General features: G+C 44.5%; 1 protein-coding gene and 1 pseudogene across 1 annotated transcript in view; both read left to right on the forward strand.

The window, feature by feature from the left end:
* The first annotated feature begins 2,187 nt into the window (after window positions 1-2,187).
* The window catches only part of LOC113179327 (serotransferrin-like), a 49,327-nt gene continuing 26,099 nt past the window's right edge, over window positions 2,188-25,415 (forward strand). Inside the window, 14 exon segments of the mRNA XM_026383893.2 lie at window positions 2,188-2,295; window positions 4,388-4,560; window positions 8,294-8,402; window positions 9,168-9,344; window positions 10,040-10,172; window positions 10,941-10,996; window positions 11,512-11,690; window positions 12,595-12,772; window positions 13,600-13,754; window positions 18,435-18,525; window positions 19,683-19,712; window positions 20,916-21,071; window positions 22,645-22,774; window positions 24,907-24,971. Coding sequence (XP_026239678.2) covers window positions 2,253-2,295; window positions 4,388-4,560; window positions 8,294-8,402; window positions 9,168-9,344; window positions 10,040-10,172; window positions 10,941-10,996; window positions 11,512-11,690; window positions 12,595-12,772; window positions 13,600-13,754; window positions 18,435-18,525; window positions 19,683-19,712; window positions 20,916-21,071; window positions 22,645-22,774; window positions 24,907-24,971 — 1,675 coding nt within the window. The 5' untranslated portion in view covers window positions 2,188-2,252.
* Window positions 15,440-16,805, forward strand: LOC113179274 (fatty acid CoA ligase Acsl3 pseudogene; annotated as a pseudogene).

The following is a 25,415-nucleotide window of genomic DNA, read 5'->3' on the forward strand; positions in this document are numbered from 1 at the left end:
TATAGGAGACAACCTATGGGGATGTGGGAGAACATAACCTAATTTACAGTTATATTTATTGTTGCAAAAGATTAACAAATCATCATTCAATCATATTTAATGTGGAGATTGGCCTTGAATCCCCAGCTGGGTCAGAGTGTTGGTCAGTAGCATGTTGAGTGGAACCTTTGAGGTGTTCTTAGGAAAGATGGAGATCACTTCACAAAAGGGAGGCCCAGAGAAGCCGGTGCTGGATGGTTGTGGCACCCTGACACCTCTCTCTCTCTCTCTCTCTCTCTCTCCTCTCTTTTCTTTCCTCCTCCTCCTCCTCCTCCTCCTCCTCCTCTTCCTCCTCCTCCTCCTCCTCCTCCTCTTCCTCCTCCTCCTCCTCCTCCTCCTCCTCTTCCTCCTCCTCCTCCTCCTCCTCCTCCTCTTCCTCCTCCTCCTCCTCCTCCTCCTCCTCCTCTTCCTCCCCCTCCTCTTCCTCCTCCTCCTCCTCCTCCTCCTCCTCCTCCTCCTCCTCCTCCTCCTTCTTTTGGTACTGGGGATTGAACCCAGTCCTTTTTATTTATTAAATTTCAGACAAGGTCTTGCTAAGTTGCACAGGGTCTTGCTTAAGTTGCAGAGGCTGGCCTTGAATTTGCATTCTCCTGACTGAGCCTCATGCATTGCAGGGATTACAGATATGTGCCACTCAGCCTGTTTTTGACATTTTTTATTTGTTTGTTTCCATGCTTTTTGGTTCGCATGTGCCCAGTTAAATGGATGTACAGATTTTAAAATGTGGCTTTAACTCTCCAACCCTCACAACACACCCAAGTGCCTTAAAACTATTCCTGCAAAGAAACTGGAATTAGAAGATAATTATGATAACACAATCACAAGTGAACAAAACCAAAATGGCCAAAGTAGCATGTCAAGTAGGCCTGGTATAAGCTCTTTGTCAGCTAAAATGAGGCAGAATCAGTAATTATATGATTAGATTGGATAAGAATAACTCTTGAAAATCCTAAAATTATCTTGATGACTCTCTGAAATCTGGATTTACACTTTAACTAAGGAACTTTGACCTTTCTCTATATACTGTGCCTTGGGGTACTGTTTACTGTACATAAAGTAGCATAGGCAGAGGGATGTTTAAAAATGAGTGTGTTCATCTTTATCCCATCCTTTTATGAATTTCTATTCTTTGGACCTGGCATGGTGGTGCATACCTGTAATCCCAGCAATTTGGGAGGTTGAGGCAGGAGGATCAGAAGTTTGAGGCTAGTCTCAGAAACTTAGGGGAGAACCTCAGCAACTTAGTAAGACTCTGCCTCAAAAAAAAAAATCTATTTGTTCATGATTGAAATATACAGAATTTTTAGTTAAAGTACAAATGCAGAAAGCACCAATTCAATAAATTTTTGTGTGCATGTGATAAAGATGTGCAATTAAAGCAGTTTAATGACTACTTAGCAGGAGGGGAACTGGGATTGTCCTGAGGCTTTAAGAACCCATCACAAATTCCTTGGGGTTGTTCTTAGTGCTAACATGGCACGTTGTTGGGAATCTTAACGTCTTGACCATATTCCTGGAAGCTTCTTGTGAGAGGGGGTTTGTTTCGCACCTGACTGGCCCTAGCCCAAGGTGTGATACAGGAAGCTTGAGAGCAGCAAGTATTCAAGTCCAAGAGCCTGAGCTCAGCCACAAGGTTGGGCTTTGGGAGCCCAGGGGCAGGATTTTCAGGAAACCTGCGGAGAAGCAAAGGGTGATGAGGGACTGCCTTTGACCCTGAGCCCCGCTTTCTTCCACATTCCCTATAGGAAGGGTTTTGCCTGCCTTTCCCGGGTTCTCGACGGGGTTCCAGGGCAGTGCCCTTCCCTCTCCAGGCCTGAGTCCCCCATCTATGCACGGAGCTGATGGGCCTGGAGGCACGCACTAGCCCTGGCAGCCCTGGATTCTGGAGCAGAGCCACCCTAGCCCCAGCCCGCTGAAGACGCGCTCCTGGCACTGAGAGAGCCACTCTAACAAAGAGCGGATTTTACTTTAGTTCCCTTCCAAACAGCATTTTTTGTGCGGGACTGTCCCAGAGCTCAGGAAATGAGGTGATCATCAGGGTGAAAAAGGAAGGGGGATGGGTGAGGGTGATTGGGCAACCAGCTGCGCAAACACAGGAGGTCAAAGATTGTGCCCGCCCTGCGGCCCCCGCTGGGGATAAAGGCGCCCCGGGCGCTGAGACGCAGCGCAGAAGCAGGTGGTCTTTGCTCACCGCTCCTTGCCACACCGGGAGGATGAGGCTCTCCGTGGGCGCCCTGCTGGCCTGCGCCGTCCTGGGTGAGTGCCTGCGCGGGAAGGACCGAGTCTCCACCCCAGGCATCCCTTGCACCCTGGAAGCCCGGGTGCCTTTTCCGTTCCTCCTCTTTGCCACTCCTTCTGCTGCACCCTGCTTGAGCCTCTGGCCACCCTGCTGACCCTGCTTAATGCCTCTTCCCCCTCCGTCCAGTAAATCAAATATAATAAAATAGGGCACGTCTAAGCACAGTTTATCCGGGCGCTTTTCTGCTGCCTCTTTTGTCAAGTCCAAACTCCTTGGCAGGGAATCCGAACTTCCCCTGGATCACTCATTGCCCCCCTTCATAATCTGATGTCCCGTGAGTGCTCTTGGCGCTGTTGATACCCTACTAGGGAGGCAGGGCCATCGTGTGTTCAGAGGATGCTACTGGAAACCAGAATTCTTGGGTCCTCATGCTGGCCAGGCTCCTCACCTGTGAGAGCGCAATCCTAACACCTGCCTGGGAGGGTCATGCAAAGATACCAGGCAAGGTTGGAGAATGCCACAGGTGACCAATGGCTTCCCCCAAATCTGAGGTTGTTGGACCCTCTTCCTATGTCGATGTCTCCAGATCACTCATTTTTTCACAGGGGGAGGCAGGTACTAGGAATTGAACCCAGGGGTGCTTAACCACTGAGTCACATCCTGAGCCCATTTTATTTTATTTTTTCATTTTCAGACAAGTCCTCACTAAGTTGCTGAGGTTGGCTTTGAACTTGTGATCCTCCTGCCTCAGCCTCCTAAATCATTGGGATGAAGGTGTGAGCCACTCAACCTGGCTTGCTGCTCACTCATCTGTCACATAGTTGTAGGCTTCCACATGGAGTTATTTTTTGCCTTCTCTGAAACTATCAATTCCTCATGAGGGTGTGTGAGGTCCACACATGACTGAGGACTGAGTATCCCTGTAGAAGTAGGGAGACAGGTCTGGAGAGGTGGTTTGGGGAGAGTTTGCCACTGATAGTGATGCCTCTTGTGAATTCCCAAAGCTGAGGTGAAGCAAGGCAGGGCGGTCATTCCCCCCATGATCCTTTCTTTTATCATCCTGGAGAACTGTTGGCTGTGGCCCTGTTGCTTTGTGTCTTGCGGATCTTCCTGAGTCAGCGAGTCAGCCTAGCTGTGTTGACCCAGGGGGGTGGACAATACTGAGGGCTTGGGGGGTGGAGCCAAAGCTCATGGATAGGGACATCTCTGATACACATGGATTTTAATAGCTCTGGGTGTGGCTGGAGTCAGCTTGCTTTCTAAATGGCAGTCAAAAAGAGAAATGAAAATTGGAGAAGGTTTCAGTGGAAAGAGGGAAGACTGCTGAATAGATGGAGTTTTTAGTTATAACTAAAACAGTCACAGGCAAATTCGTGATCTTTTCATGCATTCCCCCTCCCCACCAACCCACCACTACTGAGGAAGAAGGGGCCAAGTAACTAAGAGTTTTGTCTTCCCTTGTGCTCTGAGCAGTGGACCAAGTGTCTGGAGACCTGGGTTCCAAGCCTGACCTGGCCACAAACAAATGGGTTGACATTGGATAAAAAAGCAATGTTCTTGGGCTGGGGCTGGGGCTCAGAGGCAGTGCACTTGCCTAGCATGTGTGAGGCACTGGGTTCAATTCTCAGCAACACATATAAATAAATAAAATAAAGGTCTATGCACAACTTAAAAAAAAAAAAAAAGGGCATTGTTCTTTGAATCCAGCTCCCTCATTTCTAAAAGGTGGTAATTCCTCCCCTGCTGGCCTCCCAGAGTTGTACTGAGCCAATGGGTTGAGGTGGCTAAAAATGCTATGTGCATTCCCAGGAGTATGTTTTGCTGCTAGCCGGGGTGAGGGAAGGAGGCAAGAAGAAGGCAGGCAATTGGGAGATGGTGGACTGACTGCCAGCATCCCTTTGGGCAGCAAAGAGTAGTCAGCAGAAAACTGGGAAGCTACTGGGGTCCCACTCAGAAAGCAGGGGAGTCTGTTCCCTGCGGTGTTCATGGATAGGAGTGAGATGAAGACAGGACCGAGGACATGTGACCATCAAGGCCCTTCAGAGAATGATTTTGTCTCCCCCTGGCACAGGGAGTGGGTCCCTTATTGGTCTGGCTTCTCACCCCCAGGGCTATGTCTGGCTGTCCCCGAGAAAACTGTAAGATGGTGCGCTGTGTCAGATCATGAGGCCAACAAATGTGTGGCTTTCCGTGACAACATGAAGAAAATCCTTCCAGCCGATGGTCTCCGCATGGCTTGTGTGAAGAAGACGTCCTACGTGGATTGTATCAAAGCCATCGCGGTAAGTCACTGCTGCCTACAAGAGAGTAGATGTTTTGGAAATGCACACATTGCTCAATCACTTCAAAAATGGAATTCGGGGAGGTCATCTTTAGACATATTCATCTAAAAAAAAATCAAAAGCCAATGTGCTCTGAAAGTTGACTTTTTGAGGTACAAAGGTCTGTGAATTCCGGGAAGAAATAAGAAAGTGTTCTATCATAATAATTATATGACCTCATTTGGAAGCTGGTGTCCTTTGGTGGTGCAGGGGATTGAACCCAGGGCCTTGCAGTGCTAAACATGTTGTTCTACCACTGAGCTACATGGCCAGCCCTGGAAGTTCTTGATACATCCTTGGGAAGAAAATGAGGGATGCACACAGGGAGGGAGAATAGTATCCTGATTGCAGATGAAGGCTGATCCCTTTGTTCTCGAGGTCTACAAAAATACTCTTCATCCCTTCTGTATATCCCCTGTGCAAATGAACATGTGTCACATCTTGTGCGGGGGTCATGGGCTGCAGAGGGGAGTTCAACACACGTGGTCTCTACCCTGAGGAGCTCACATCCTAGTCAGGAGAGAGGGAAAATACATGCATGAGTAAACAACTCATTTCAAAATGTGGTACAGACAAGGAAGGGAAAGAGGAGAGTGTTCTGACAGGGACTCACAGAGAAACCTGCTTTGGCCTGAGTGGTCAGGGACGGTCTCTTTGAGAGGCGAGCAGGGAAAATATACCAGGCTGTGTCTACTAGGCATTGAGGGTTCTACCCTCACACAGAGATAGGGAGACAGATGCCCTATCCTTCCTGATGGTTATATCTCAAAGGAATGGCTCTCAGGTCCTTGAGAGATGCTTCCAGAGTTACAAGACATAACAGATTCACAATTGTAAGCCTTTTTCACTGATTGCTCTTAGAAAGGGAGGTCAGGTGTGTTAGTGAAAGGAAATGTGAACATTCCTGTAGTGTCGCACTCTCTCAGGCAGGCATGTTGAGAGGGCTGGGTTGTCCTAGGGACATGGCCTCGTGCTTTTTGAAGCCATGCTGGAGTATGGTTAAGCCTTTTGGTGCAGGGCTTTGGATGGGCTTGTCACTCGCAGAAAGTTCTCTAGTTCTCTGAGCAAAGCAAGCGGGTGGAGATGGCTGGAAGGGAAGTGTGGAATAGGTAGATTCAGCCAGGTGGAAATCAGCACTGGTTTAAACAATTGGCCTGTTGTGTCCTTCCTGCTCCTGTATCAGTATCTTCTTGATGGCTTTGCCTCCCTGTCACCTGGCTTCTCCCCAGCACACTCGCTGTGGCTCACCTTCTTCTGGGTTTGTTCATCTGAACTGTGAGGTCAGGCTTGACCTCTTACTGGTCCAGGTTGCCCCTGGGAATCGCTGCCGCTCTTGTGTTGGGGCTCCTGTTTTAGGTCTGGGCTTCCTGACTTCTAGGGCCTTTGAGGCTCCAGTGACTCCTGTCCAAGGTTTTGGTGTCCTGGCCAAGTAAGTCCAGGTCCCTGACCACTCTCCAACCCCCACTGCACTGGGCAAAGCTCTTATTTGCTATTCACTTTGAGTCAGTGGCGTGAGGGGTGGGGTGGGGTGGGGAAGGTGCCAACAGGTTTAAATAACCACAAAGAGCTTTATATCTGGAGTGTAGTTGTGTGGAACACAAGGGTCCATTGTGTCTCCTGTTTATGACACTGAAAAGAGATGTATTGACAATCTAAAATTTTTTGATGTGCTTTGTCATATTAAAGATATGCTTTTATCCGGTTGGGTGTATAGCTCAGTGATAGAAAGCTTGCCTATGAGGCCTAGGGTTTGGTGGGGACCACAGCACCGTGAACATATGTGCATGCATACATGCACCCATGCACACAGATATGTTTTTACAACGCAACTGCCTATAGGTGAGTGGGCAGATAATCAAAATGTGTGTGAGCAAGTGTATACACACACACACACACACACACTATGAGTTGTTTTCAGCCTTAAAAATGTATGAGATTCTGATACATGCTGCAGCATAGATGAACAGGAAAGTAAGCCAAATACAAAAGAACAAATGCTGCATGATTCCATTTTCATGAGGTGCCTACAACAGTCAAACTCATAAAGACAGGAAGTGGGATAATAGTTACCAGAGCCTAAGGTGGTGGGTGTGTGGTGCGGGGAGATGGGAAGAAACTATTTCATAGGCACAGAGTCGGTCTGAGAAGATAAAAAAGTAGGGGTGATAAACAACAATGTAAATGTGCCTAATGCCACTAAAATGTACACTTAAAAGGGTTGAAATGGTGAATTTTATGTTACATACATTTTATTATAATAAAACAATGAAAAAATCCAACAGAGATTGTGGCTCAGCAGCAGAGTGCTTACCTTGCATGTGTGAGGCACTGGGTTCAATCCTCAGCACCACATTAAATAAATAAACAAACAAACAAACAAATAAATGTATTGTGTCCATCTACAACTAAAAATATATATATTTAAAAAAATTTTTTTTCAACCAGAAAAAAGAGTTTGGCTTATGGCAGTTTTTATTTCACTTAGAAATACTTGTTTTTATTACTTACCTGTAACATGGCAAAGATCAAGGAGCTATGTAGTTTTGGCCTTATAATTTAATCAATAAGAACCGTTTATAGAGAACTAGCAAGCGCTTCTGGAAAAATCATTTTGATTAAAAATATCTGAAGCAGAAAAAAGGAGTGAAAATATGTTTTAAGGGTATATAAAACATGGTTTGGCTTACTGTAAGAATTCAAGAAAAGAAAGAAACTGTAGATGTAGTAGGAAGGCGGCTATAAAATTTCAAGTGACTTATTGATTTAAAGATGAGGATTCATAGAAGCACAAGGTAAACAAACAAAATCCCCGAAGAAGCAGTGAAGTGATAAAAAACAAATCCAAGCTTCCTGAACGCAAATCTCAGCCTCTTGACTTACTGTCTGTGGGGCCTGGGAAAGTGACTTAACCTTTATGAACCCCTGTTTTCTTACTTGTAAAATGGAGCTGAGATGGACAGGAAAGCTTCTAGGTGTCAAAGAAGACAACTATCCCCAAAATAAGCAAAAATGGGAGTAATGATGATCACTTAGTTTAACCATGTAGTTAGATCCAAAGATAGTGCTCAAACCTTGAATGAAAGCTTCCTGCAGCTTTATGGGCCCAGGACAGGAAGGAAAAGTATTGAGCACTGAGTCGGGGGGCATGGGGGGAGACAAGTGTCTTCGAGGTCTCCATCCCTGTCTAGAGGAAGGTCCCCACTAAGGCACCTGAGAAAGATCTCATGGAAGTCTCAAGACATAGGGGTCTCTGGGAAGGGAGCACGGCCATCCATAGGGTCCTGAGCTCTTTTTTATCGTTCCCTTCAGAGACTTCAGTGCAATGACTGTGCCCAGGTCTGGGACAGGGAGGGAAGATTTCTCCCACCAGACCTGCCAGGTCAACCCTTTGCAATTGCCCAGGGTACCAACCACATAGGATTTTTAGCCAGGAGTTGGACACTTCACCAGGGAAAAGAGAAAAATAACCCATTCCTTCCTCTATGCAGGAAAAGGAATATGGTGGCCAAGTGCTCATTTGAGGGTGATGGGGTCCACCAAATCTAGCAGTGTTGTGTGTGGTCTGGCCAAGTTGAGGGTTCTTCTGTCTCTAGGCCTGTGGAGCCCCGCTAGTCACTCCCTATTGGCTGGGTTTAGGCGGGCCTTCCTTGGAAGTGAGGGCTTCATCCTCAAGGTCTGGCCTGTTCTCTTGCAGGCAAATGAAGCAGATGCTGTGACCCTAGATGCGGGTTTGGTGTACGAGGCAGGCCTGACTCCCAACAACCTGAAGCCTGTGGCAGCAGAATTCTACGGGACACCAGAGAGTAAGTTCTTCTCGGGCCTCCAGGAGGGAGTCTGTGGCCCTCACCTTCTGGTAGATAATGAGTCTTGTATTTCACAGGCAGGCATTGGATATTAAATCCTAATAACTGTTCGTCTTTGGGGAAGAAGAGCCCTGTCGGTCACCTCAAGCACAGAGCACACCCTCTGTGGGCTTTGGACTGGTTGAGAGCTAGTGTACCTGATCTTGACCCACTGGGCCAATCATGTGCTCACTGGAGAAACAGAAGGCTAGGTCTGAGGGTCGTTGGGGGCTGGTGCTATGTCCAAGGACCCTGGAGGTCTTCTAGAACCACCGGTGCCATGTGTGTGGGAGAGCCCACTCTGGAACATGCCCTGGGACCTTAACAGCTCAGAAAGTGTGTTTTGAGACCAACTTGACAGTCCATGCCCATGGCAGGGGACAGGAAATACTTTGAGAGAGGTGGGGAATGGGACCCTTTGTACCCACAGCTTCAGTTCCCTGGTAGCCTTGGATGGGTAGATGTAGGCAAAAACACTGTAAGGCCAGGGTAGGTAGAACACTTTGGTGCTAGCCCCTGTGTTTGCCTGGAGGGATTACAAACACACCTTCTGTCTTTTCTTTCTCCTGAAAGCCTAGGAAGCTTTCCCTGACGCCCTCTTCATTGCCACCCAACTCAATAGAGACAACCTCTGGATTCCCCTTCTCTCCTCAAGAGCCTGGGGGACAGGTGCAGTGTTTTTCTGTGCCGGGTTAAGGGTCTTCCACTCATGCCATCCCTTTGCAGATCCACAAACCTTCTATTATGCTGTTGCCGTGGTGAAGAAGGGCAGTGGCTTCCAGCTGAACCAGCTCCGAGGCAAGAAGTCCTGCCACACAGGCCTGGGCAGGTCTGCTGGGTGGAACATCCCCATAGGCTTGCTTTACTGTAACTTACCTGAGCCCCGGAAGCCTCTTGAGAAAGGTAAGCTGGCCTCTCTACCCTGGATATACCTACCTAGGCCACGCAGGGGTCACACAGCTATGATCAGCTGAACATGTGGGCTGAACTCCATGTTGGAAGGGGAGGTAAACCACCTTGAATCTGGCAGGTCTGTTGCACCAGCTGCCCTTGGGAAGTGGCGGCTGAGCCTTTTCTGCTCTGAGCTCCCAACATTTCAGCAGAGGCTTTTCTGAGAAGGGGAAGAAAGAGAGCATCAGGGTCCTCAAAGGGTTTAGCCTGGACCGCAGGGCTGGGCCCTCTTGTTTACTTCCCTAGAGTTTCTGTCTGGGATGATGTGTGCCCCGTTCTGCTGGAGGCTGCTCTGGTGACTGTCTGCTGGCCATGAGGTTGGCCGGCACTCCTCTGGGAAGTCCTCCCATTTCTAGTGTATGGGTCCCAGAGGGACCTCTGGAAACTGATCCAGCCTCTCACAGGGCAGGGAAGGGGCCTAGACCTGTTTCCTTGGTTGGGTGTTTGCAGGACAGGGGTTCACTTGTTCCTGTTTGAAAACCCTGGATTCTGACAAGTTAACACAAGTAAGACTGAGCTGGGACTGGGATGGTTGGTTTTATTTTAACCCCCTTCACCCTGTTTTCTGGTGAATGGAGGCTGGGCGACGCCATTGGCTTTGGCCAGCCTCACTTATGCCTTGTGGTCCATTTCTCTGTGTTGAGCAGCAGTGGCCAGTTTCTTCTCGGGCAGCTGCGTCCCGTGTGCAGATGGAGTCGCCTTCCCTCAACTGTGCCAGCTGTGTCCAGGGTGTGGCTGCTCCACTGCTCAACCATACTTCGGCTACTCAGGCGCCTTCAAGTGAGTAAGACTGACCACTGCCCCCTGCTGGCCAAAGTGCCAAATGTCCTCAGAGTTCTTTGCTAGCCCCAAGTAGAGCCCCGCTTGCCTATTAGGAAGTCCCAACTGCTCCCAGTGAGATGGTGGTACCTCTGGGATTCCAGAGGCCAGGACAGCCCCTTTCCCTGATGATCAGTCCCCTCTTTGGGGGTCCTTTCTTTCTCCTCACAGCCCTGAAGCCTGGCTAATGTCTCCTCTTGCTGGACTGAGCAGAGTCTGAAAGGACAGGCATGTCCCTAGTGACAGGCAGGCAGGCTCACCATACAGTGACCACCTTACAGTGACTCACCATGCAGCAGTATAACAGGCTCCAAGCACCTACCTCCCCTACCTCCCCTTAATTCCCCTATCTAGAAGCCCATGTGGCTGGTTTCTTGCTCCCTGATTTTGTCTTGGCTATATCCTAAAGTTTTATCATAAACCAAGGGCACTTTTCTACCCTTAAGAGAAGGTAGACATACCAGGACTCAAAGAATATTTTTTTAACATTAAAATACCTTCAATTTGTTCTTGTTGCTTTTGGACAACATAAGGTACAGGACCTTTCATCTCCTGGGAATCAATCACCTCTCCCATCCCACTGGTATCCTGAATATCAGCTCCCCATGGTGCTGCCTCAGAGGCTTCTCCAAGACTCTGTTTCCATTTGAGGGCTGGAAAGTGGGATCAGACCCTCCTGGTGCCCAAGAGTGTTTTGTAAGAGTGTTCTAATGTGTTTCTTTCACACAGGTGTCTGAAAGACGATGCTGGGGAGGTGGCCTTTGTCAAACACTTGACCATATTTGGTAAGTGATGGAAGAAGATTCTGGAAGTTCCTCTCTAAGGAGTGAGAGTTCTTCTTCCTTGCCCGCTTTTCCATGCTCACTAGGTAGACAGGGGCATACAGTGTTTCTCTTGTATCATTGCTTGGGTTTCTTCCTGTGCAGAGGTTGGTACTTTTGGGTTCCCCATCTGGATTCTTGGGCCTTTTTGCATTATACAGCCTCTTTACACAAGTTAATCTGCCTCTGGGGCAGTATACCTGTATCTAAGGATTGGGAGCTAGTCTGGCTGACCTTGACCTGTCAGTCATCCTGATGAGATCAGACGCATGGGATGTGGGACAGTTTTGCTGCACGGATATCAGAAGTCTGCAGGCCTTCATCTGGCTGCGCAGTCATTTTCCTGCATGTTCCATGGTCCTCAGGGTTCACTCAAAACCTCTCAGCTCCCACTTTCTGTTATCAACAGGATTGCAGGGGAGAGTAGGGGGCACCCTAGTTCCACCAGCAATTGGCTCATCTGGACTTTCCTTCCCCAGAGAACCTGGAACAGAAGGCTGACAGGGACCAGTATGAGCTGCTTTGCCCAGACAACACCCGGAAGCCTGTGGATGAATATGAGAATTGCCACTTGGCCCGGGTTCCTTCTCATGCTGTCGTGGCTCGAACCGTGGATGGCAAGGAAGATCTGATCTGGGAGCTTCTCAACCAGGCTCAGGTATCCCCACCCACCATCCTCTCCCCTGCTTAGAGCCCTCTGCTTGGATTTGGGAAAGTTTTCTTCTCACCTTCTGGTCACTATGTGCCAGGACACAGTAGGAACCCTGCCACACATAATCAGCTTCTCAAGAAGCCCCTGAATTGGGACTCCTCACACGGCAGCAGGGAACCTCCTTTGGTATTACCATCCACCACCCTTTGCCTTTTTGACTGGTGACATCTGAAGAGGGTCCTGTTGTTCTAGTTCATTCCCTTCCCTCTAAACCAGGCCTTCAAGGCCCAGGGCAAACACCAACACCTCCATGAAGACTCTCATGACCCTCCTTCTGTAAACAACCTCTCTCCCAATGTCTGATTCCCTGATTGCACATCTCCAGCCAGTACTTTGGCCAACATGGGCCATAATGAAGTTGGAGTTCTAGAAAGGTGAATCCCGGTCCAGAATCTTCATTGGGTCACTGTGGTTTTGTGTGATCATTCATTCACTCAATGGAAGCTGCTTGCACTGCTCATTTTACCCCTCTGGAGAGGTGGTGTTTAAGGTCAAGCCAACCTTCTCTCCTTCAGCCCTCACATCTCCCCTTGGAGGGTTTATACCCTGCCAGCCTTTGGATGAGATGCATTTCTTGTTCTCAATGAGCCTCTCTCAACCATTCAGGAAGACAGGCCTGAAACCCACTCAGGGAAACAATGTGGCATGGTCCTAAGAAGGCAGTGAGCAGAGACGATGCTAGGTGGGCAACAGCACTCCTGACTGTCCTCTCTCCTGACATCTTGAAGTTTCTCTTTCTTTTTTTTTTTTTTAATTTTATTTCTGAGGTTTTTTTTGTCTCCTCTTTGATTCCATTTTTTGGCTTCTCTTCCTCCCTGTGGCCATTCACTATTCATTTTACTGTGAACAGGAACATTTCGGCAAAGGCAAATCTGGCGACTTCCAGCTGTTCAGCTCTCCTCATGGGAAGAACCTGCTGTTTAAGGACTCTGCCCTGGGATTCCTTAGGGTGCCCCCTAAGATGGACTTTAGACTGTACTTGGGCTATGAGTATGTTACTGCCGTCCGGAATCTACGGGAAGGCATATGTAAGTACTCAGGAAGGACCAGCTTGAGAAATTTGGCAAGGGCAGGGTTTAGGGATAGAATCTTTCCAGGGACCAAAGCCTCTCCTGGTGTTTCTTTCTTCTGCCCTTCCTGTGAGCTAAATGGCCTTGGCCATGATGGACCGGACATCACCAAAGGCTTTAAAGGAAATTCATAATGTACATGACTTGGGTTGTCACTAATATTATTTCCCTTGCATAAATCAGGATTGCCCTATTCACTTTGTGAATGGGCACAAAATAAGTAAAATAAAAATGAAGTTTCTACAGATTCCACATCTCCAGCCAGCACTATGGCCAACATGGGCCATAATAAAGTTGGAGTTCTAGAAAGGTGGATCCCGGTCCAGAATCTCATTGGGTCACTGTGGTTTTGAGTGATCATTCATTCACTCAATGGACATGCATCGAATATATAGCCATGGGCTCTGCTAAGTGCTGGACATACAAACATATATTAGATTCTGCTGCCCTAGAACTTTCAGACCAGGGAGAAGACAAATGTTGGATGAGTAGTCCCATAATTGAATGATCAATTACAAATGAAAGATCTGCTTAGGAGGGGAGTGCAATAACAAGAAATTACTGTGGTCCTAAAAAGAATGCAAAATAAGTCAAAATAGGCCCTGGCCTGGGGGTGGAGGTGAGGCCCCTGAGGAAGTGACTTGGGGACTGAGTCTGAAAGATGAAAAGTTGTCCATTTTTTTTTTTAATTGCACTGACCGTGTGCTCCTGCTGCTTCAGTAGACACCAGGCAACAGCAGGGGGCCTCTCTCTTCTGAATTCTGGTTCTTTTTCTTGTGCTACAGGCCCAGAAAGCCCAGTGGATGAATGCAAGACCGTGAAGTGGTGTGCACTTAGCCATCACGAGAGGCTCAAGTGCGATGAGTGGAGCATCAACAGTGGAGGGAAAATAGTGTGTGAATCGGCAGAGACCACTGAGGATTGCATTACCAAGATCATGGTATGTCACTCTCCCCTCCCTAGGGCAGCCTCCCTGCTGTTGCTACCTGCTGGCCACTACTAAGGCTGAGCTGGGAGGGATGAGGAAACCCTGGTTTCCAGGATCCTTGCACTGACTGTATGAGCACGGCAGCCCCAGAAGGTTCAGAACCTTAGTTTGTGGATCTGAAGGATGCCTGTAGGACTCAGGCAAGCTAAGCCATGTCCTGCTGATAGTGTGAGTGTCTGGGGACCTATGGGCTGCCATGATGAGTGTGGTAGGATTCTGTATTGATTTTGTAGGCAGATACAAGTTGCTTCATTGATTATAAGAGTATTCCATGTTTGCTTCTAGAGAATTTTGGAAAATCCTGAATGACATAATGAAGAAAATCAAAAGTACTTATAATCATGTAACTCAGAGAAAATTATTGAATTGGGATCATATCATATAGGTTGCTTACGATCTTTTACTCACCCTATGATATCTAAGTAGCTTTTCCCATATTATCAACCATTCTTTAAAAAATGTGATTTGGAGCCTCTGTGTTGATGCATACATCGAGGTGCTAGCAGGGTGGCATGTTTGGCGAGGGCAAGAGAGCTCCAAGCTTCTGAATCCCCTCCACCCCCCAGTTCTTTGCCCTGTGCATCGCTTCCTTTTGCTGTTCTTGAGTTAGGTCTTTTATATTGAATCGGTAAGGTGCATATCTTAAAGGCACTAGGACTTCCTTCCATCATCACTAATTCTTGCTAAAATCTGTCAATTCTACTTTTGAGCACTTATGAATAACCACATAATTTTATGTGAAATTATGAAATGAAAACCAGACTATCAACCTCATTCTTTTACATTTCATACATCTTAAAATATTGCTTTATACTATTTTAACATATATTCCATTTTATTTATTTATTTTTTGTCTGAATCAAGACAAGAAAAATCAAACCAAATTAAAGCAAAGCCCATCATCTCAAAACCTGAGTCTATCTACCGATCTGTTAACAGCTTGGATAATTTGTCTTCAGTATTACATGTTGGATGGATGCACTAGCTGCAAAATAAATTCATGTATGCAAAAACAAATTTAAGTAATGCAAGACTCTTGGGAATACATGAAATCTTAAATAAGGAAGACAAAATTCAACCAAATAGAAACATTTTTTAAGAGTTATTCTTGGACACTATAATTTGTGCTTTCCTAAAATGTCATCATGAGCCTTTACTTTTGGAGATAATTTACAGATGTTGGGATGGAAAGCAAGGACCAAAATCAGCATATTTGCTTAGAGAGCTCAGTGGCTGATTGCTGCACAAGTGTATTTCTTGGGTAACAATCAGCTTATTACATGATATGCTACCTTAAGAGGTCCAGGATTTGTTCATGGATTAGATGAAACAGAAGTGACCAACATCAGTGCTAGTAAGAACTCTTGCAAACAAAATTGAAGGACATAGTTTATTAGGTCCCACACCTGTGACACATCATCACTGTTGATGGGAAACCACTGCACTGGCCAAGTTTTACAAAGATGTTACCATGCATGTCATGACTGCAGGAGAAAGTGAAGGTGAGCATGGAAAACAGATTTCACAGGGAACCAGATTCTTTAGACATTGCAGTAACTGTGCACATAAGTGAATGCACAGGCTTCTTTAATAAGGGATCCATGATCTCCCATCGTAATGTTACTGTTATAATCAGAATGATGGAACAAATTCCACGGCCATGAGAAGATGCTTTCCTTGGATATTTGCCTGTTCCGCATTCTAGAATTAATATTGAGCTTGTCTGTCTTTCTTATGGATGTCTAATTGGCAATTCCTCCAGACTTTTAGTGAATCCATCTTTACAAATAAAGAGAGGAAACCAGGCGTGGTGGCACATGCCTATAATCCCAGTGGCTCGGGAGGCTGAGGCAGGAGGATCGTGAGTTCAAAGTCAGCCTCAGCAAAAGTGAGGTGCTAAGCAACTCAGTGAGACCCTGTTTCTAAATAAAATCCAAAATAGGGCTGGGGATGTGGCTCAGTGGTTGAGTTCAACCCCTGGTACACCCCACTACCAAAAAAAAAAAAAAAAAAGAGAGAGAGAGAGAGAGAGAGAGAGTGGAGGAAAAGGGGCTATATCTAGGTTGAAAGCAACACTGATGGCAGCCGTTCTAGAAATCATAGCTCAGACCTACAAAAATATCATGAAGAAAGTGGATGAAATGATTACTTTTCAATATGATCTGTTTATTATGGCCTATGAGTATAAAATGGAACAGACTTCAAAAGGGCACAGCACTCCACTGTGTAAGCTTTGTTTTCTGGACATCTCAGTGCTCACTAGGTGGAAATAGGCTTCTTTTGTGTGGAGGTGCTCCACTTTCTGCAGCCATGCAGATTCAGATTCATGCCGTCTGGTTTTGCTCTCCTGCTGGTCAAGGCCATGGACTCACTGGATTTGCTCCAGCTGGATCACTTGGACAAGGGTGGTGGGCTTACAATATCGGGAGAAGTGTGAGTCCCATGAGTTTGCTGTGAAATGAAAGTAAAGAACTGGAAGGAAGGTGGACACCTTAATAGTGGTAAACCACACCCCAGAAGTGAAATTCTTATTGGTGGCCAACATGTGACAATGAGATTTTTTTTTTTTTTTTGCAAAAATGGAGCAAAAACAAAAGCAGATATTTCTGAAGATGAACACGGACAGAAGTGGCTCTGTACTAGAGATCTTGAAGAATTTGACAGTTGTTGAAAGACCATTGATCATGAAAAGGACTTTGTTAAAAAAAAAAAAACTACAGGCAGGAGAATATGTTTCTCTTGGTAAAGTAGAAGCAGCTCTAACACTCCCACTAATAGATGACATTTGTGCATGTGCAAACAGAGATCATTCTCTGTCAGTGGATTTCTGGTGCCAAATCCAAAAGAGGAACTAATCTCAAGAGAAAGGACTTAAAGGGACTTGGGAAGAACTCACAGTTGCCAGAAAGACAATGAGATACAGGTACTCTCCGAAGCTGCTATTTCAGCAAATCTGGAAAAGTTTAAAATGTGTTAAAAATTAATATGAGCCCTGATTTGTGAGCTCTGAAACTGTTCTGGTGACAGAGCCTTCAAGCTGAAATGCAAAGAGCTTAAAAGGAAGAAAGTGAGCAAATGTATGGAAGGAAAGAACTCTGCTCCTTCAGCACCATTTGCTACATTGAGCTCGGATCAAATGGGAAAATACTTGCAATACTAGTCTTAGCCCTTGAGGTACACTCCACTCTTCACCTTCAACCTAATCCATTATTGCTAGAGACATCACCATTTTTAACCGACAGGATAGGTAGGGTATTAAGAGGGCATTTTTTGGTATATCTCTTCTTTCTTTTTCCCCTCCTACAATATGCCACCTATAGTTAGAATAAGTATGTTTCTGAGATGTATTGGGAAAGCAGTATTTCAAAACTTCAAGTTTTCAAACACTATATATGTTGGTCATGTTTTAAAGTTTAGATGTGTGGAGGAAGATTAAAAAAACATGAGCTGGTTACTTACAGTATTTATATATTAATTTAAAATTATGTAAATTTCAAATGCTTATGAATCAAATCATTGTTGAAAAGGTTTTTTTTTTTGCTGTATAATGATTCTTGTCTGCATTGAGAGAAACAAATATGCCCATAGTTGTCTTTTAAAGAAAAACATGATATTTTCATGTTGATAACTATTCTATAGTATGGATAGGCTGCAATTTATTTAGCCATTTCTTGTCACTGAGCATAGTTTGGGTCTTCTTTTTGCTTTATAAATCACATTTGTTATTTTTCTCACTTATACATTTTGCCCAAATAATTGTCCACATATCTGATTATTCCTTTATGGTATATTGCTATTAAGTATTTAGCCAGGGGAATATTCCAAGGAAAGTGTTGTAAATCTTCTAAAAAATTTTTATTGGTGCATTATGATTGTACATAATAGTGGGATTCATTGTGATATGTAGGTACATGCATATAATTTGGTCAATTTCCTTCCCCAGTACTTCTCCTTTCTCTCCCCTCACTCTCCCCTGTACTCCACTGCTCTCAGTTCTATTTTTATGAGATCCATCCCCTCCTCCCACTTTTTTCCCCTCTTTCTAGCTTCCACATGGAAATCTTGCAAATTTTGTTAAATCCAAGCATCTCTGAAATTTGGGACTTATTAGCTCTGAGTACTAGATCATTTGCAAATATTTGACTCACTCATCAAACATCTGTTGGGCACTCAGCACTGAAATAGCACCCCGTCAATGGGACTAAAATGAAAAGTCAGAGCTCCATCCAGAGGTGCTTTGTTCCACAGACACATCCCCAACTGCACCCCTCCATCTCTCAGATGAGATGCTTAGGGTCAAAAAGATGTTGTCGGAACATCTTGGGGACAGTGAGTTCTATGAGAAGACAGGAGGATTGAATATGGGTCTTTGTTCTTGAATAAACTCAGTAAGACATGTGGCCTTGATCTTCAGTTCATGATGCTTATACTGGTTGGGTGAACATGAGCGTACATTTTATTTTCTATATTGGGCCTGCCTGACTGATCCATTTGGGGTTCAGTACCAGCACCCACTGTTTCTCTGGCATTCACAGCTGGTGCTGGGAAAGCCCTTCAAGGAAACAGCTGGAAGGGCAGGTGGCACAGAAAATGGCATCTTTTCATCTGTTGTGATTCATTGTGTCTTTGCAGAATGGAGAAGCAGATGCCATGAGCTTGGATGGAGGCTATATCTACATTGCAGGCCAGTGTGGTCTGATGCCTGTCATGGCGGAGAACTATAGTAAGTACAGAGTGCTGTTTTGTTTGTTTGTTTTGTTTTTCATTTCTTCAAAGCACTTTATTTATGTTCTTGTCTACCATTAACTTTTTATTATTTATTTTTATTTAATTCATTTTATTTTTTTAAAATACACGACAGTGGAATGCATTACAATTCTTATTACACATAGACAGCACAATTTTTCATATCTCTGGTTGTATATAAAGTAGGTTGACACCCAATTCGTGTCTTCATAAATGTACTTTGGATAATGATGTCTATCACATTCCACCATCCTTGCTAATCCCCTGTCTCCTCCCTTTCCTTCCATCCCCTTTTCCCTATCTAGAATTCATCTATTTCTCCCCTGTTCCCCCTCCCTACCCCACTATGAGTCAGCCTCCTTATATCAGAGAAAACTTTTTGACATTTGTTTTTGGGGGGATTGGCTAACTTCATTTAGCATTATCTTCTCCAATGCCATTCATTTATCTGCAAATGCCATGATTTTATTCTCTTTTATTGCTGAGTAAAATTTCATTGTGTATATATGCCACATTTTTTTTTATCCATTCATCCACTGAAGGGCATCTAGGTTGGCTCCACAGTTTAGCTATTGTGAATTGTGCTGCTATAAACATTGATGTGGTTTTATTCCTCCTGGGCCATGGAGAGGAAAGATGGAAAAGGCATAGACTGATTCACACCATGGCTATCTTAAAGCTCTCCTCTCCTGAGAGCCTTCTACTTCCAAGTTGCTGGGTTCCCTCACATAGGATCCCCACAGTCATCTGAAAAGATGACAGCTATCATACCCTCCAGCTCTATGGAAGCTCTATGCTGTGAAGTTTCTGCTAAAAGTGACTTGTCTGCACAGAGCAGGGGGGATTCCTGGCAGGTCTTTCAGTTTCCAGAACTCATGCTTCTTACTGCTGCCTGGTTGCAGGGATTTAAATATAGCCAGCAGGCACCCCTCTGTAGGCTCTGTTCAGACAGAGCAGGAAATGTGAGATTCACAGTTTGTGGATAGATTTTAGAGGCCAATAGCTGAATGAACTTGCTGGGGATTTGGTGACATGTATAGATTTAGCTCTTTTTTGTTCATAGTTGCTACATGAGACAGGCATGATTTTCTAATCTGTATATGTTTAATGCCTTCTTCATTTTATTTCCTGCAGAAAGTGCCAATTGTAAATTACAGGAGGAAGGTGAGTTGGAATTGGTACCCTTGGGGATTATAAGGTAAATTCCCCTGTTTGGGGGAAGGGGTTGGTAAGTTTGAAATTTAAATCACAAGTAGATAAGGCAATGGAAGAGATAAATTTTTAGAATGCAGAAGTGTTATGGAAGGTAGTAATTAATAATGCTGGTTATTCCTTTACATTTGCCATAACTTGTACAAAGGATTTCTCATTTAATCATATAAGGCAGGCATCTTCTAAGGATGCACAGAGGACCCTGGGGCTCAGAGAGCTTACAGATTGTTTAGGGACATATATCTAAAAAGCAAATCCCACAGCTTCCCACCATCTTGAATTACATGAGACCTGCACATTTTTAGATAAGAGAACTATACAAAGAACCTTGCTTATGTGCTCCTTAAAGGGCTGAGAGTCTTACAAAGGTAGGTGTCCAGGAACAGGAAATTACCTGGCCCCAGGAACCCAGGCCAACCTGGCTCTTGCCGGGGCTCTGGCTAGGGGTGAATCAGGAAAGATGGGGCAGGCACAAGTTAGAAAATATTATACCAAGGTGAGCACTGGGCCTTGTGCTCAGGTCCCTGAGGGTCATATTCCAGATGGCTGTCCATATGTGAGCCTGTCCTTGTCCCTTCTGCTGAATACAACCTCCTAGTCTCTCCCATCACTCAAGGAGTCAAGCTCTTTAGCAGATCTGGAAAGAGCCATTCTTATCCTGTGGAGAGTAAATATTATGTTTTAATTACTGGTCTTTTATTACATTCTCCCAATGAGTGTTAATTTGTGAAATGTTGGGCATTACATTAGCTGTTCAGTTTCCACTCCTCTGATATAGTACATTGGAGGGTGAACTGCTGTTTTTTCACTTCAATGACTTTGTGCATTCAGGAAAGGGTTGTACACTAGCTATTGCTTTAATAATAATGTATTCTTAGTATTTGAGGGTTTGTGTTTATTTTTTAACTGATACCTAAAAACATAAAAACTGTACTTAATAAAGGGGAGTGGTTATCATAGTATTTTGTTTTTGAGGTTCAGATTCAGCTTTTCCCTACAGAATGCCTTGTCCTTCACCACAGTCAGTTATTGCAGAGATCCTTTCAAGATACTCTGAACGATTCAGGCCATCTTTGCCACCATAGGGAGATGGTGGCTTTAATTTGAAGCAAACACTTTGGAGGCTACACATCCTTTCTGGTATCTTTCTTATAGGATATTATGCTGTGGCAGTGGTAAAGAAATCAGATGCTGATATCACCTGGAACTCTTTGAAGGGCAAGAAGTCCTGCCACACAGCAGTAGACAGGACAGCTGGCTGGAACATTCCCATGGGCCTGCTCTATAGCCGAATCAACCACTGCAGATTTGGTGAGCAAATCCAGCAAGGGACACACTGGAAAGAAAGGTCCTGGGGAAGAGGAATGCAGTCCAAGATGCTGTGGGCCCTGGTTCTATGGAAGTAAAATTTGGTAAAAGTAAACTTTAAGGAAATATCAGAAAAGACTAGGAGAGCTGAAGGGTTCGGGAGCTGGGCCAGGATGGTTCATTTCAGTCGTACATAATGGCTTAAGTGAATCTATGTTTACTTTTATCCCTCCTGAAGAAGACCAGAGGAGTGCAGACCATGGTAGGCATGGTCAGGAGGGCTCCTTCCTTCTTTCTGTTCCATTATTCCCAGGACGAGGCTTCCATGTTCAAGGCCACCCTATGATCCATCACATTCATGATCCAGGCAGCCCCAAGCACCAAGGAGTTAGAGCCAGATGCTGTCAGAAAGAAGCCTTTTAGGATGCCTAGTTGATTACTTCCGCTAACTCCCCATTGCTCAGAACTTGAGTATATCACCACTCCTAGCTATAAAAGAGAAATATAATCAATCATTGGGTGTGTTCCTATATCAAATAAGACTAGATATTTGTTACTAAGAAACAAAGGGCAATGAACATTGGATAGAGAGCTAGCAATCTTTGCCACAGGGGTTTTGGACAAGTGTGGGTAGTCCTAGGTCTCTGAAGGTGTTAGCAGTCTCACTGAGTCACTGACCAGCTCCTAGGGTTCTCCTAAGGGGTAGATCCCAGCTTATTCTCTGTGTCCTCTGAGCATGATTAGGTAGGAGTTTATTTCTATCTCCTTAAACTTTTCGGTGTAAAGATCCCCAGAGCAAATGCTTTGCAATGCTTTTGATTTGCACTATCTTCCTGAGTACTTCCTCTCTGCCGCCTCCAAATTTGGGCAACTCCTTAAAATGGAGAAGCCTCTAAATCTTGTATGTGGGGACTGGAGATGGGAGCACATCTCTGCACCAGGGTGCTTTTTTGGGACACCTGTTTGACATGAAGCAAAGTGCAGCTGTGGCCACATTCAGAAAGCTTGGGCTCCCTATCAGCAAAGGACTGCTTACACTCTCTTGAGCCTCCTGGTGCATTTACAGTCATGGGTGAGCAGCTGAACTGCAAGGAAAACTCCCCATCCCTTTCTTGAGCTTGAAGACATAGGAAAGTCTCTCCTAATGAACAGCAGGGAGAAAGGATATCTGAAAACAGATGGCACAAGCTCAGGAATCCTATTTCTTCTCTCTTTTGCTGGTGGTGACACCATCATGGTGCTCAAGGGCATCCCCTCCACCATGAAAGGCACTGGTCATAAACTCCTTTTCCCAACCTCATTAAATTTCCTTTTAAAACCTATAGCTTAGCAATTCTGAGTTGGTGGGTGGCAGATCACAGAATGAATTAATATGTTCTCTCTTTCCTAGACCTTGTGGCCCTATTATGTGTTAGATAAGAGCTATTTATAGTGACTCAGAAGAGCTGATTTCCTCCTCTTCTTTTTTTTTTGGGGGGGGGTGTTGAGGATTGAACCCAGGGCCTTGTATATGTGAGGCAAACACTAGACCAAATGAGCTATATCCCCAGCCCTGACTTCTTATCCTTCTTTGCAGATGAATTTTTCAGTCAAGGCTGTGCCCCTGGGTATGAGAAAAATTCCAGTCTCTGTGAGTTGTGCATTGGCCCAAGTGTTTGTGCTTCCAACAGCAAGGAGGCATATTATGGCTACACAGGGGCTTTCAGGTGAGTCTTTTAATCCTAACACAATTATAACAACATCCCAACCTGACCAGACTCCTTTCAGGAACTAAGGCGAGATTCTCAAATATTAGTTCATTAAGTACTATATGTATTAGGGAAGAAAATTCTGCAACCAAATGTAGAACTGTTTGTGAAGGGGCACCAGGCTCCTCGAGGGCACTGTCTGCCAGACCTGGCTGTCTATGACTTCTAGGTATGGCTTATCAGTTCTCACTTAGAAGTTTGTCCTCCAGGAGACATTTGGCAATGTCTAGAGACATTTTTGATTGACAATTTTGGGAAGAGTGTGCTATTAGCATCCCATGGGTAGCTAAATATTGAATAATGCATAGGACAATAAAATAGAAGAAAGGATTATCTAGTCCCAAATGTCACTACTGCCAATGCAAAAATAAACCTTACTCTACACTGAGTCAGGAGTTTGGCTCAGGCTTTTTCATGCACCTTGGGGGAAACCTAGAACTAGACTCATCTGAAAGTACAGAGTAGTGAAGTACATAATTTCTAAATTTCCTCACTACATTCATACTTTATAGAATGTCTATCATTTTTTAAAAAATATTTTTAGATGTTAATGGACCTTTATTTTATTCATTTATTTATATGCAGTGCTGAGAATCAAACCCAGTGCCCACCTGTGCTAAGCAATCACTCTACCACTGAGCCACAACCCCAGCCCCAGAATGCCTATCATTTTTAAAGAGACACCTGTGTACCTTACTACATTACTACTTTTTAGCTATGCTTTCTGCTTCAGGCCTCCTGTCATCTTGGTAGTTCACAAATCCATGAACTGCACATAATGGTGGTATTATACTTGAATTTCCCAGTAGTGGAGGGAAAAACAAAGGTCATCCCTATTTTCCAGTTACAGCCACTATGTAAGTTAACAGCAAGTTCTATTCATACTCCAATTATTCACATTTCTAATTGTACAAAATGGAGTGCATTGTTTTTATGGGGACTTAAGAGTTTGGGGGGACTTAAAGTATAGTACCCCTTTGACAATTACCTTATCTTTTTCTGATGGTAATGTTTGAGAATTATAGGTCAGGAGAAATGGCTCAAACTTTGCTTACATAATGTGCCTTGAAGGCTTCTTTGTTCCAGAAATAGCTTATAAAACATTAAGTTATGACATAAAACATATCAAACTGACAGATTCTGAACACAAAAGAAAATGAAATGCAATTAATACAGGGCACAGCAGATGCCCATTTTTTCAGCTAGTTATCCCCCAAACTCTTAAACAGCTGCAGGAAGAATCAGGTTATTTCCCTGAGGAAATAGGGTCAAGGAAGCTGGAGAGCAGCACTAGGCCTATCATATAGGAATCTGATCCATCTGTATCTTTTGAGTAGGGCCTTGTGCAGATGCTGGAGCACACACTAGTTTGTCATGTGCTGTGCATTTTCAGAGAATTGCAGTAAAAAGCAATAACATATCCACACTCATGCAGAGTTAATTTTGTTAGTTTGTTTTTGAGGACTTAGAAGCTTCTTGGGGAAAAGAAGCTTAGAACCTCAGACTTGTGGTTCACAACCTCCAATACCTTGCCCAGGGCTATGTGGATTGAGATTTAGTCGAATTGAGTGCCTTCATACCAGGTTTTGCCACATTCTCTGTATTTTTCAAATAAATGAAAACAAAATGTCCAAAAAATGTCCAAATTGATCCCTGAATATTAATTTTTTGGAAGGGGTGAAGGGTATCCCAGATTGAAATTTCTAATGGTTTCAGTTTCTCACAAATGTAGTATCAGCATTTACATCTTCCAAAATCTGAAGTAATGGAGTTTTTTTGCTCACATTTCATATACTGGGGAGACATTACCTCTCTGGAAAACCAGTTCTCTCTTCCTTGTGTAGAAATTAGAAAAAAGATGCAATCTGTTGAAGAAACTGTACTAAAAACTCATGCTTAGTTGATGGACCCAAAGTTATATCATTGTACAGCAATTTAGAGCCTTTTGGTTTTTCATTCCTTATGTTGCTTAGCGACAGAGAAGAAGTTACCATTGCTGGTATCAGCTGGCTATCCTGGATCTATAATGTGAGTGACATGGGTCGGTCTGATCACCTCTCTTCTCTCTCCCCTTGTCTGGACCTCTGCAGGTGTCTGGTTGAGAAGGGAGATGTGGCCTTTGTGAAAGACCAGACTGTTAAGCAAAATACTGATGGTAAGTGCACATACTTTTGTGTCCCCATAAAATCTGGATCACTAGAAAAAAAATGATATGCAGGGATGACTTTAGAGAAGTATCACAGACACTGACAGGTTGCAAAGCTTTAATGCTCAACCTGGGTCTTCAGTGAAGAGAGAAGCATTCATCTGGATAGCACAATAATAAAGCCCATAGTGTTCCCAATGGCCCTAAATCCTCCCTGTCCACAGCTTCAGGCCTGGCTCTCCTTTTCTCTAAATACCTTAGTGCCTATTTTCCAAGAACAAGGCATTCTCTTAGATATCTATAGTACAGTTATCAGGATCAGAAATTTTACATTACGTGGATTTCATCCCACATAGTACATATTTAGGACTTGTCAATCATTCCAATAATGCCCATGATAGCTATATTTTTTTTTATATTTTTCTGCTCCATGCACTGAGAAGGCCTAGAAAT

Source organism: Urocitellus parryii, chromosome 2 (assembly GCF_045843805.1).
Source record: "Urocitellus parryii isolate mUroPar1 chromosome 2, mUroPar1.hap1, whole genome shotgun sequence".
NCBI classification, from domain to species: Eukaryota; Metazoa; Chordata; class Mammalia; order Rodentia; family Sciuridae; genus Urocitellus; species Urocitellus parryii.